General features: G+C 40.6%; 1 protein-coding gene across 10 annotated transcripts in view; it reads right to left on the bottom strand.

Moving 5' to 3' along the window:
- Positions 1-14498, bottom strand: part of sash1a (SAM and SH3 domain containing 1a) — a 305437-nt gene that overhangs the window by 70895 nt on the left and 220044 nt on the right. For all 10 annotated transcript variants that reach the window (XM_074684619.1, XM_074684620.1, XM_074684621.1 and 7 more), the window contains exon 2: positions 3892-4020. In XM_074684619.1, coding sequence (XP_074540720.1) covers positions 3892-4020 — 129 coding nt within the window. The remainder of the gene's footprint in view (positions 1-3891; positions 4021-14498) is intronic.

Genomic DNA, 14498 nt, shown 5'->3' with positions numbered 1-14498 from the left:
ATGTTAAGATCAAGAGCTTGCCCAATCAGAGGCACAGCTCAGGGTCACATGACTAAAAGGCACCCTATAGCTGTATGTGAGGCTCTTACCACTTCCAATATGGCCGCCATGGCCGATCTGCTTCAATTTCCGTTTCAGAAACAGACAGGTCACGTCGGGAGACTACGTCCATGTTTTATACAGTCTATGGTTTGTCCACATGAAACTGCAGTTTTGAGTCACTAAAAACTGTGTTTTCTGAAAACTCTGGCCTAAGTGAAGATTGTGGAAAACTCCACTTTAGTGGTTTTTGTGTGGACGGTGGGAGCTCATTCTGAGTGGATTGCACAGGTTTTACGTCTGAAAAACACCGCCATCTATGCTTCTAGCCACATTTATCAGCGGATCTGCCCGCTTTGTGTGTATCAAAGTATTTTAAAAACAAATTAGGGTGTTTTTCTTATTATTTTGGTTACTTTTTTGTGGTGGGAAAGCACAAATGAAGTGTAATACGGCATGTCAGCCTGCAGCTCTTTTTTAATTTCTGCCCAAGGTGAAGTGTAAATAATGTTTTGTGAGGTAAGGGTCAGACAAAACAAGAAATTTTCTTCCGTCTGCTCCCTTTTCATTCATATGTAAAAGTCCAATTTGTTGCACTAAATGTTTTATGTTTTTGTCAGAATGAAATCACATTTTAAAAAGAAATCAAGAAATGCCTGGCCTCAGATCAAATCTGTGTCACCTTCTTCTGCGGCTAATCCTGATGGTACAGATCCCAAAAGTGAAGTCCAAAAAAGCCGAATGAAATGTTCCGATGTGAGATGATACAAGAGATAAAAAAAGACCTGACCTATAAAGTTTGAGGTGGTGATAAAAATAAAGACAATGACTGGAGCCTTCATGAGTGACAGGTCCACAGGAGAGCCACTTTCTAAATGTACCCTACAAACGTAGCTCCTGAACATCGTGGCCCTCTCAGAGTTTTGGCTCACAGCCACTGGTTCCTGTAGGACGGACACTCACTGCTCTCTCTGGACTGTGTGTCTGTTTTACGGAGGTTCGTCTCCGTCTCTCGGGCTCTACCTTCCTTCCTCTGAGCCCCCTCTTGTGCAGAGCTCGTCTTTGCTCCAGTTTTGGCTCCATGAAGGAGTATTACCTTAAAGCAGGAGGGATTCTGTCCCAGCCCACTCCTGCCCTTGGTAAACCCAGATATTCTCCAACCATATTTTCTAAAAACACTCTCCTGAAACGCAGGGCGAAGCTGAATCCATACAGCGTGGGTTGATCCTGCTCTTTGAAGAACTCTCACTGAGGTGCCGTCTGACCCACACTCCTCCCTTCATGTTTTCCCTCTCTTCTTCTTCTCCTATATTTTGGTGCCAAACTTTTCTGAGTGGAGGGACAGCTGCAGGCTCTCACATTCTCCTCACCTCCTCCCTTCGTCTTCCTCTGTTCACATCCTCATCCTCCTCCTCCTCCTCCTCCTGTGCTGAGCTGAGCTCCAGGCTTGGGGCCCAGTCAGCTCTTTTGCTCTCTTCGTGCACAGGGAGCTGTGAAATCTACCCAGACTGCTTCCTCTTCTTCCTGTTTTATCTCCTCAGGATGAAACCTTCTCGATTGTATATGAAAGCAAACATCTAGAAGTAATTTGTGTTGGAAAGCTGCAGAAGACGACCACACAGAGTGCAAACACTTAACCTCTGATCTGACTGAAATGCTTGGATGTATCCACAGCTATGGTTTACTTTATGGCTCTCAGTCCCTCCCTGAAAGCTGTGAGAACAGGATGTGTGCCTGCGGTCATTAAAAGGAAGAGCACGATAAATCAGACATCCATCTAAGCTGTACCTGTCAGCCCAACCAAAACCACATGGCTGCCTTTGAGCAAAGAGGCCTCCTATTAAAGTGGGAAACCAGTAATGACAGAAATATATGTGTGTGAGTTTGGGGCTAAATTAAGAAAAGCTGATGTAACATGATCTGTGGAGGTAGACTTGTCTTATCCTAAAGCACAACTCTGCAACCTTTACTTTCAAATGAGCCATTTTCCCTCAGCTCACCTGGATTAAAGTCATTCAGAAGCCACAAAATCTACTTTATCTTCACAATAAAGACAAAAAAGTGCAAAATAATTATTTACAAAGTTAAAATGTAGTGAATGATAATCAAAACAAGACATTTTTATCTTATAAATGTGTACATGTAATGTCTTAGTTTTTTTTTTTATTTTCAATAAATTTGCAAATATTTCAGAAAAATAAATGCAGGGATTTCATAAAATTTAAAGTTGAATACATTTGAGAAAAATTCAAAACTTTCATTTTTTGAATATTTCATAAATTTATAAATTTTTAAAAAAGGGAATTCTTATACAATAAGATTAAAGATAAAAAAATGCAAAAGAAAATTATCTGAACAAGACGTTTAACTTATTAATTTGTACATGTGATGTCACAGTTGTTTTATTTTAAGTAAATTTGCAGATATTTCAAAATATTTGGCAAAATTGTCATTAATTTTTCATTTTTATTTTATTTTATTTAATTAATTAATTTATTCATTTATTTATTTATTTATTTATTATTGGGGGGGGGTTAGAATTTGCGAAAAAAAAAAAGGAAAAATTGAAATCTAATGAACTATGATAAAGTTTGAAAAAAAAGATAATTTTTAAAAATGCAAAAAAAAAAAATTACACAATTTTGAAATTTCAAAAATTTTAAAGAGATAAAAAGTTTCAGATATTTTAAACATTTCTTATTTCCAAAACATTCAAAAATTGGAAAATAAAGAAATTATTTAAATTGCAAAAAACTTGCAAAAATTCGAAAAAAAAAAAGATTCAAACAGTTTTGGAATTCCAAAAAAATCTTCTGAATACTTTAATTTGATCACATATATTGATTATGTTCCCCAACTAATTATTTTACCCAATAAAGCATGTATATCATGTCTGCATGTTGTCAGTTAAATGAATCTATCCACACAGAATTAAAATCTGTATTTTCTTCCAGATGAGTCTTTTTGTAGATGTAGTTATCTTCCCAGGGCTGTAAAACTTAAGGTTAGCCACAGGTGCATGGAAAACATTTATAAAGAATTATTTGTTTAACTCATCATCAGTGTGTTTAATCATCAATACCCTCTGTAAGAAAAATAAAAACTCTTTATTTCATTAATATTTTTTAAGCTACATGAGCTGCATGAGGCTCCAGAGCCACAGGTTGAAGACCCTTGTCCTAAAGGATGATATCCCCCTCCTCTGACTTCTTCATTTCAAACCTTTTCCAGCAGATCTGTGCTCTCTAACCTTAAAGGAGTTATTCACGAAGCCGTTTGTTAAAAAAAACCTGTCACAAATTGAGCTTTCTAAGGATTTTCAACGATGAAAATCACCATGAATAAGTCATAGGTCGATTATAAAGCCAGCTCCACGCTTGCTCTTGTGTTTGAGGACCTACTGGGAAGTTTCCTGCCCAGAGCTGGGCCCACTGCTGCAGCACCAGCAGCATTCCTTCATCCGTCTCCGCGCAGCTCGGCAACCAAAGGGGTGCCCCACTACCCTACATCCTTGAGAAAAAGCCCCTAAAGCCCCTCCAATGAAGCTCCTGGAAACCAGCACTTTCACATTCAGACCTTTTTCTTTTGGAGACCTAAAGACGAGCTCACATTCATGTGACTTTCATTGCTGTTGTTTTTCCTCGCAAGGTTGTTGGCGAAGATGGTGGAAATAACACCCATAAAGCCACGAGACTGCTTAAAAAGCGGATCGTAGAGTTATTAAAGGATTTGCTAAAATATATTTCAGATGTCCAAAGAAATGTTGGGGTAAGAAAACTAAGAAGAGAGCAACAAATGTCGTGGTCGACAGCTATTTTGTTTTTTTGGGAGATTGTGTAAGAGTGAGTTTACCATGTCGAGCTCTTGGGAAACTCGTCTTTTGCGGAGTTCTTCCATGCGGTCGCTGACGTCGCTGAAGCAGGTGTTGTAGTACTCAGAGTACTCCTGGGCAAGGTCATCTATGTTTCCCAGAGAACCATCCTGGAAAGAGGAAGAGAGGGAAGACAAGGAAAGGATAAGTCTGGGAACTGTGACATCCTGGAAGAGGAAAGCTGAGTACAAGGATAAAACCAATCACAACGACAATTTGTTCCAACTAAAAGGAGACCAAAGGAGCAACTTGCTCAAACAACCCATAAAATCCAAACTAGGATCTTTAAAATGTCCCATGTACGGTTTGGATTTGACCTGTAAAAAATCTGTGAACAGATTCTTATCGCGTCCCATTCAGCGCGCGCCACAGTTTGATTCTGAGGTCTCGTCTTTGTCGAGGCTCGTATCAAGCACGACCTTTGCCTCCTCAGACATTCAGTGAACTCCAAAGCAAACACACACTTCCTGTAAGCTGCCGTTTAGATCAGCAGAGTTCCTGGCTTTGTGTGAAAGGCGGGTGTTTGGGATTGAGGGCGGAAGCTGTGCTCTAAACAATAAAAGGCCTTACCTAATAGAATACACTGTGGATGAAATGTCAGAGAAAGGCCTGAGAGTTACTTTTAGATACTGTACAGGAGTCTGAGAGCAGTGATGGAGGTCAGATGGTTCATCAAGAATTTTTACCTTCTGGGAAACAACAAACAGGAAGAAATTTGACTTGAAACTTTGCTTGAAAACTGGATTTACTGTAGAAAACTTTAAGGAGATTTGTATTTTTTCAAGTTTCCGTTTAACTTAATGTGACAGCTGCTGAGCCTAGGAGCTGTTTAATAAACATATGCTAAAAGCTTTAAACAAAGGTAAGTGTTGGAATTAGTATTAAACCAAATTTTGACACCTATGTTTTCATTTTTATTGCAAATGAATATCAGCCCCAAATATCGGTTATCGCCCCCCTAGACCACCGATTATTGATATTGGTATCGGCCCAAAAAAAAACATATCGGTCTTTCTCTCCTAGGTATATCTGGCAGTATGGTTGTAGTGGAACCTTCCAGCCCTTCCATGTGCTTCCATGGAACGCAAAAGTCTGTGGCAGGGAGAGCAGCAGCAAAGACCCTCAGGAATACAGAACGCATACTAGGTAACCTGTAACTCAGAAATTTCCCAGTTGAAATCTCTGAGTTCTGACCTGAAAGCATTCCAGGCAAATTATGACTTCAGTTTGAGTGCAAGGAAACCTGGGATGTAAACAAACCAAGATGGCAGACATTATAAGCGTAATTCTTAATCATTTCAATCACCAAAGGAGTCGCAACTTGCTCATACAACTTGCTCATTTGAGTGAAACAGAGGAGGGGAAACGACACATAATGTAACAGAGGCTCTTTCTTTATATTTTTCTGTATTTGTTTTTTTTTATTTGAAAATTATTTTGTATAGCTTAATGCTCGGAAAACTAGCTAACACCAGAGCAGCTGCCAATGATGTGTTAACATGAGCATTAGCAATACCTTGCTATGATATCACAAGTCATAACTACTGGGTACTGGTACAGGTTTAGGGGGTGGGAAGTAACAAGTTAAACTGCTGTTCAAGTCGACATTTGCCAGTTACAGGTAGGAAAAACACAAGTTACGAAGCACAAGAGCTTACATCAGTGACAATTCATACAAAACAGGTAGAATTAGTTTAGATATGATGTCCATTTTGCTAGTTGCTGATTGGATGGGTAGATGTAATCAGCATACCTGCAAACAATCGCAGTTTCTCTTGCTTTTTTAACCTGTTCTGCATTTGAACTATCGATAATTTCCCCAGATTCTCTACCAAATTTTCATGTTGATACCAATCAAAAGCTTGTTCTTAAGCACTGTGTAGGGTATGTGTTGTCAGACTTGGCGATCCAACTTGGAAGCGATAAGTAGGGATGACCCGATACAGATTTTTTGACTTCCGATCTGATCAGATTTTTTCATGATATGTTTTGCCAATACCGACACCTTTCTCTGATAAATCCTGTTCTTTGTCGGGTGATTCTGTTGTAAATGACCAATCATATGTGTTGTATCAAAGTGAGCCCTGTTGGTACCTCTCCAAGGACACTCACTTTACAAATGTTGCAAGATGCCATTTTACTATCATTGCTCTCCAAAGAGAAGTAGTCCCACACAGTGGACATGTTAGCTACGTGGTTTGATTTACAGCAGCCGTAAAGCGTGACGGTGCTGACAACACATGAAAACTGGATCTGTCCTGATCATGTTACAAAATCCAGTGGTATCTGATCCTCCAAAATTAGCCATATTGGGAAATCCCTGGGAAAAAGCATCGAAAGTGGTAGACGAGTGAATGTTGATGGCAGTGTGAATCTGTCATGTGCCAAATTGTGTCATCTCTTGTCATCATAGAAGTCAATTGGTTATTTAGAAATCATATAAGAAATGTAAGCCCTGAAATAATCTTTTCAGGATGTAAACAAACCGCTTTTTTACAACGTAGGTAGGTTGGAGAAGGCTACCTCCAATTTCTCCTCTTGGTTAAAATCTGGGCCATTCTGGCGGTGATGTCCGACCGCTGAATATTCATCAGTGTTGATCTAATCTGTGCCAGGCAGACAGCGAGCATTGAGTCACTGTGTAGGGTCCGAACAGTCTCTCTCAGTCTCTGTCTCCCTCAACTAGACTCCCTATCTAGGTGCCAGGCCACAAATGAAAAGGATCACTGTGAGTGCAGGCGAGTGTGCCACACACACACACATACACACACAGACACGGGCACAGGGCCCCTGAGAACAGGCATTAGCATGCACGCACATGCATGTGGGAGATCTCAAAAACACTGGACCAAAACAAACACAGCGGACACATCTCGGGGGACGGAGTTATGAAATACAGTGACTGATTGTGCTCCGACAAACACATGTTCTGCCTCAAAAGTCGAGTTTTCAATGGCGATCCGTCCTCCCACCATCATTAGCTGAGAAACTCTGTTGAAGCCAGACATATGGTTGGGATGACTGAGATTCCTGCAGGGACACACGTGCTTTTCTCTTCATTCCTCACTTTGACTGGAAGCACGCTCTCATTACAGCGCCCTGTGATGTGTTTATCACCGTTTAAAGACCTTGATTGTGCTCCTCTTTTCCCCATTTCTAGAGCTGGACTAAAAGATGGACGTTTCTTACGATAGACATTGATCGATACATGGTTTGATTAGATCATCACTTCCTTCTTGCTTTTACCCATAACTCTTAGAGAAATCAGGAATGTACATCTAAGCTGAGCACAAGTAAAAGTGCTTTGCAGATGTGTGCGTCTGGGACCGGCTCCAAATGTGCGCGGACCTTCATGTGTGTGCGTAGATAACTGGGATTCCTCCAATTCCCTGGTGGCATGAGCTCATGAGGGTCCAACACAGCTGACACCTCACACCCCACCTCCACCGCCACCTTGTAAAGCGATCCCGCACATGCTCAGTTATGAATACCCACCGTGAGACAGCACTTGAAGGGAACAGAAATTTGTCTTGTGTTGGGAACAAGTAATCCACAACAGCAGTATTTTCTCAGGGTGTTAGACTGATCAGTCCAGATCTGAATAAGCAAATGGGAGTAGAGTTGGACGAAATATGAGGTTTGAGATTGTTCCATGTAGTCACTTTGGAAAAAGGGGGAGTGGGATTGGAGGCTGGACAAGAGATGATTTGTGGGATACTGAATCGGGGCAGCTGCTGGGCAAGACGAGGATAAAACATCTGGAGTCTGGGGGAAATAAAACATCTATAAGGGGAGATGTAAAAACCCCTTTAAGGCTTAACTTCAGCTGGAACACACATGTGTTTCAGTGTTAGCATGCTAACAAATAATCTAAAAATACCATGGAAACAACTTTACAAGATTGCTAAATTTCCACACAGTTCGTTTGAAATGCAAACTAATACTTCTGGGGCTGATGCAACTGCTCCTCCACCCTGAATGTGAAGTGAGGCCAACTCCCAGCGTTGACTCAAACAATGGCAACAATAGTCACACCAAAAGCAACACCCAAGCAAGAATGTGAGCGTGCATTTGTGTGCATTCAGAGTAAAGACTGAGCATGTGTCTCCCAAAGCGACTCAATATGTTGAAAACTTTGGTGAGGAATTGTGGGAAACCACTGAGACAGACTGCGAGAAGTCTGTATACAAGTTGTAATGACTGTGAGTTAGCGGCTGCCATGTTGTTTCACCATCACAACACAAATTGCTGGTGTTGCACCACAATGGATAAATATTTCAGCAATGTGATGAGAGCTTCTGAGTGATTATCAAGTGGTTTTCTCCATATTTGCTCCAGATTGCTTTGATGGGATGAGGACAGGAACGTCAATAAGCTAATCTGCCAGAGAAGGATCTGAACAGGAACATATAAGATCCCGAGAGGTAAAAAAGGGGGCACAGTTTTACAAATTAGATTGCAGTCAGCAGCTTCAACTTAATTAATTAGCTTGGCATCCTTGAAATGTATCCAATAAGTCTGTCTCTTCAGACGCTCAGTGGGTCAGAGTGAAGCAGCATCAGGAAAAGTTTACGTCTCATGTTTTCACGCAAGTTGGAGACGTTTCCTGTGATATATACTATGATATTTTCTAAAGTTTACTGCTTCACTCTCCAGCTAAACTTCCCCTGAAATGATGATAACAGACCCTCTGTCTGCCTCTGCGAACACTATTTGAGTTAGCAAAGAATTTTAATCATGTTCAAATCAACTTGCCATACTCTGTCTCCAGCATTGTCCCACCCACAGCAATATAATAATAATAACTTTGTTTGTATAGTACTTTTAAAAACAGAAGTTCACAAAGTGCTTTGACAGTCCAGAAATAAATTAAAAGGAACACAAGCTTCAACACAGAGAAAATAAAAAATCAAAGGTTTATTCTGGACGAAATAGTCATAGAAATACTGTAGTTTCATATCACAAATGAACCCAGATATATGATTTGAAGGCAATTTTAGGCAGCAGACTCTCTAGAAATTGTAAAAAACATCTAAGTACCATTTTTTTGCGCTTTATAAGACAGCTGCTAAGCCTTGGGGCTGATTAGCAAACATATACTTAAAGGGTTTTAACAAAGTTAAGTGTTAGAGTTTGTATTATCCCAAATTTTGATGCCAGTATTTTCACTTTTACTGCAAATGAATATCGGCCCAAATGATCAGATATGGGCCTCCTTGAGTACTGATTATCAGTATCAGTATTGGCTCTGAAAAAAAGCAAATCGGTAGATCTCTACAAGGTATATCTGGTACCATCTGGTAATTTTGACACATATATTGTCACGATGACTGCAAATTAATATTGACCCCAAATATCGGTTATCAGACTTCTATACCTCTGATTATCAGTATCGGTATTGGCCCTGGTAGTTTAATTTTTTTGGTAGTTTTGACACCAATATTTTTACTGTTACTGCAAATGAATATCAGCCCCAAATATCAGTAATTGGCCTCCTTGACTACTGATTATCGGTAACTGTATCGGCCCTGAAAAAAAAATATCAGTCTATCTGTACAAGATATATCTGGTAATATCTGGTCATTTTGACACTAATATTTTCACTTTCACTTGAAATGAATATCGGCCAAAATTATTGGTTATCGGCCTCCTTACAGATATCAGTATCTGTAAGTAAAGATATTGGTATCTGTATCGGCCCTGAAAAAAAGAAAACTGATCTAATTCTACTAGGTATACCTGGTAATTTTGAAGCTAATATTTTTACTTCTACTGCAAATGAATATCAGCCACAAATATCAGTTATCTGCCGCCTTGACTACTGATAATTGGTATCGGTAATGGCCCTGTAAAAAAACGTATTGATCTGTCTATATGAGATATATCTGGTCGTATCTGGTCATTTTGACGCTCATATTTTCAGTTTTACTGCAAGTGGATATTGGCCCTAAATATCGGTTGTTGGCCTCCTTGACTATTAAAAACTGGTATCGTTATTAGCCTTGAAAAAAAAGGTGTATCTGGTCGCATCTGGTCATTTTGATACTAATATTTTCAGTTTTACTGCAAATGAATATCAGCCACACTTATCGGTTATTGGTCTCCGTGACTACTGATTATTGGTATCAGTTTTGGCCCTGAAAAAAAAAACATATCAGTCTATGAGTAGACACACAGTGGCTCACAAATTTGTCCTCTTTCTGCATTTTGGCTTTTTTGGGCTTGAATATACTGCTAGAGATATGAATCACAGAAAAGTAATGTTGAGAGACATTTCTAGAACAAGCATAATATATGAATACTGAGCAAGCACATATTACAGATACTGAAACAATATACTGTGCAGCCCTATTGGAGACATCTTCCCCAACAGTTTACTATTCTGTGAACTGCTGGGTCTTCTTTGGGAAGGGGATGGGGGAAAGTTCCTATACAGGTCATCATTTCCTCTGATGAATGATGCACTTACACCAAATCTGAAAGCGATATGTGTTTGACAAAGGTAATCGACCTGCTCATGAACCTGTTTTATCATCTTTGGCTGTCAGTGTTCAAACAAACTGGAGTTTGCGGTTACAGAAACAAGTACACGATGTAGAATCAAAGAATTAAGAGTTTTGAAACTTGTCTTCTCATCTGCGTTGGCTTGACCAGCTCAGTTCCCAATCACATGGCACACATTCTCTTTCTACCACTTACAGCAAATGTTCAGAGAACGTGCAGTCCAAAGCAGAAGTGACAACTTCTCCATGTTTTCATGGCACACTGCTAAAGCAATCCCTTGCAAAGTTATTAAAAAATTCCTCAGCCAGCATGCACGGCGCTGATAACTTGGGTCTCCTTACATGCTCAGAAATCCCTGCCAAGGCCCAAAGCTAATCTCTCAATCACACTACGCTAAATTCATGTTTCCCATTTCTAGTTAGGTGTTGCAGTCTGTCAAAGAATGTGCTTGTTTACATTCCAACAGGCTGAAAATCGTTAGTCTTAGACTTTACATGTTGGCTTTGGTTTGTCCTTTGGGCTCACATTCCTCACAGTGCTGTCTGTTGTGTCGAGTTGAATGGTAGCATACATGGTGTGAACTATTGTTACAGTGCTGGCTTTGTGCCGACCCATCCTCTGGGGAAACCAACAATGACAACAGTCCTCAATAGAGTCATGTATCTGATGTAATGGTAGAACGTCAGTAGTTATATCACTTTCACTTGTTGCATGACCTCAGGACAGGTATGGCAAGGTGAATTGTCGGCCAGTGTGTTGTATTGTATTGCATTGTGCTAGTGTTTCATCAAGGAGTGAACCAATTGAATTGTTCTCATTCAGCCAAAGTCAAAGAAACATCATCCTAAACCCAACATGCACAGGTCATACAAGTGAGGAAATATGAGCAACCCTTTACTCCACCCAGCCCTCTGTCCATCCAGTTCTCTCAGCTCATCCAAAGGCAGGAGTTCACAGTTAAAGCGCTGACATCAACCCAACGCTCAACTCTGAGTTACCACCTTGTTGTCAGGTTATGACATAAAAAGAAGTTTAACAATGTCAGCCAAATTTCAGATTTGAGATCGTCCCAATTTGAGTTTGTGGCATCAGCTCAGGGTCAGGCAAGGACATAAATCCAAGAAAAAAATGGGGAGTGGGGGTGGGAGTTTGTGTTTATAACCTGGGTTGAAAAATAGTTCAGATGTTCAAATATCATCAGTTAAACTTTTCACTTGGTCTGGTGTTCAAAAAGTAAACCAAAAAAAAAAATCGGGAATATCTAAGACTCACAATTTAAATTGAAGTTGTTTAAGAATCTAGAGAAAAGCGTGTCCTTCCGGTCCCATTGGGAAGTCACTCAAACACCATGCTGTGACAACACTCCAGTGTTGGTCATGACATCAGCACATAGGAATTTAATGACAGGATATGACACCACCCTATCGCAGGATATGTTACCCCCAAATGTCGGGTCTTGACACCATTCCAAGGTCAGGTAATGATGCTACCTTAGCATCAGTTTCTAGCATCTTCCCTTGTTGTAGGAATTGGTTTGGGAGAGAAAAAAACTTGGTTCTGCAACAACGCCATTAGGGATGGGTACTGAATTAGGTACTTTTATTGGTACCAGCTCAATTCTGTCTGTGGTACCAAGCCCCGATTCACATAAAATCAAAGGGTACTTTGTTTATGTACCTAAACTCATCCTTGAGACTGTGAGGAAGAGGAAGAGTAGATGATTTTACATGCTGGACATTAGAGATGGAGGGGTGCCGATACCAGCAGCCGATATTCAAGTCCTCCTAACCAGTGGTTTGACACCAGGGCAAATGTGCATCAGGTCCTGTTCAGACGACATGAATGAATCAGAGAGAGTGAACAGTTAAAACTATCTTATATTGCACTTCAGTTTTTTTGAAAAATTTACTGAAACTCTGACTGTTTTTAGTTGTTTTTTCTTTTCTTTAACTTTTGTTTATTTTTTTTTAAACCGTAAATTCAGAGAGTTGTTTGTGTTTTATTTTGGAATGATCTGTCGCTAATAATCCAAACTTTATGTATCAGAAGTACTACTGGTATCAGTCCTCTGTATCCGTGAGTACTCGAGAGACAGTACTCGTACTGGTATGGCCTTGAAAAAAAGTGGTGTCAAACATTCCTACTGAACATGAACTCACCATTAAAAGTTTTTATATTGAGAATAAATATGTTAAATTGAAAAACGTTGATACTTTATCATTAAACCAATTAATATCATTACAACATAAACACACAAAAATGGTACTGTTACATATCGATACTGATTGCAAGGTACGGGGCATCTGTACCGTATCGTTTCAAATGTAAAAGGTACCCATCCCTAAACGCCACAGAAGCGTTAGCGTACACTGAACCAGTCACAGAACAGTAACAGAGGAAAGGAGATTACATTGTCTCAAGAGAATATGGAGATTCAAGGGAGGAAAAGAGAAGAAGTTCCCACTCGTGTGCCCAATTCCACCATCCATCTCAACTACTTAGGAAAATTTTGGGATTCACCTATGTGGGGAAATTCCCCCAATCAAAGATCGAGTAGTAACCTGACTTCACGGTGTGGAATGGGCCAAAGGAGCCGTCGGGTAAAGACTTGAAAAGGTGAGGGCAGAGGGCAGGGCCCACCCTGATTTGAAAGCTTCTTGAGGATATCCGTGGCAGGAGCAGAGCAGAGCTATGCCAACCCAGCAGAGGAAGCCTGCCAGATCTCTGTGTGACCTCAATAATAGAGCCAGCCAGGGAGGGGGGAGCAGAGGAAGAGTCAGCTGGCAACAATAGACAAAATAAAGCAATGATAGACGCTTTAAAGTGGTTAAGCTTAGCATAGCTGGGCAGGAAAGGATTGGAGAGTATGCTGCAGCTCTGTGTTTAGTGGAGAAAGCATTCAAAGATACCATTCCCAGACGCAATCAATAAGTGTGTCTGGAGAACAGCGCTCAGTCTTTAGAAATGAAGCGCTGTCTGGTGCACAATCAGTGTTCTACAAATAGACGAAGTAAACACCCACACTGTGTGAAACGGCACGAAATGCTTCAAACAGAGGACGAATCTCTGCAAGGGAGTAGGAATACTCAGCTAGAGACGCAAGAAATGAGACGAAAGGTTTACGTCGGACAACGGATGAGGGTCATTTCTCGATCCATGGGGTCAAACCTTGATCTGGAGGAAGCGCAATCAGAAGAACTGCACAGATTCCTCCTTCGTCTGCGCTAAACTGAGGAAAAAGTGTGGTGTAGAGATAAAACTGATCCCCAAGGACTCAGTACTTGTAGTGAAATGGAACTGGTTCGACATTACAACACTTCAAGAGACATTACACATTGTGCTGAGACAGACCTTGCTCTTTCCACTCAGGCACTTCGACTGTGGCTCATTTAACTTTCAATAAAGAGTTTTCAGATGTGAGGAGAAAAGAAGCAGGGTGGAGACAGAGGCAGAAAGCTCGCTCAGACATCTGTAAGTTCAGCTCCTTAAACAGCCATAGCTCCTGCACCATACGGTCGTAAACTGCCTTTGAGTCTTAATTAGCCCTCTGGTTATTTACTCTGCTTCCACCACAAATAAACGACTGGCTTTCTTTGGTGTACTTATTAAACACATTCCACAACACGGCTGGTGTATGGTTAACCTCGAAGGCGAGGGCGCCTTTGATTTACAGTCAGAGTATTAGATTTTCAGGGTTGTAGTTCCTGAGTTGGGACACTTCTCCAGAACAGAAAATAATCAGTGAAAGTCAGAAAGTATGTCGAGCAGATCTCCATCAGGTCAGATCACTATCTGTCCAAGTATGTCTGCCTGTTTTCACGTGTGGGGGGGCCAAGACCAAACACATTTGTAACGCTGAATTAGGTGAGGTCAGCCGGCCCGGGGCTAACCCAGATTTTAAAGGGCGTCCTCGTAAAGGCTGCGGAGCAAACAAAAGCTATTGAAAGTCAAAGAGCGACAGTTATATTTAGCAGATGCATTTTGTAATAAGAGGTAGCTTTGATATGGTCGTCATTGTGCTCAGAAGAGCCTGTGTGCATTGTGAGGAATAAAGTTCAGCTTAAAGGGCAATTTCAAAGACTTT

The sequence above is a fragment of the Halichoeres trimaculatus genome, unplaced genomic scaffold, assembly GCF_033239565.1.
Source record: "Halichoeres trimaculatus isolate MK-OKI-2021-1 unplaced genomic scaffold, fHalTri1.1 fHalTri1_scaffold_13, whole genome shotgun sequence".
NCBI classification, from domain to species: Eukaryota; Metazoa; Chordata; class Actinopteri; order Labriformes; family Labridae; genus Halichoeres; species Halichoeres trimaculatus.
This window is presented reverse-complemented; position numbering and strand designations above follow the sequence as displayed.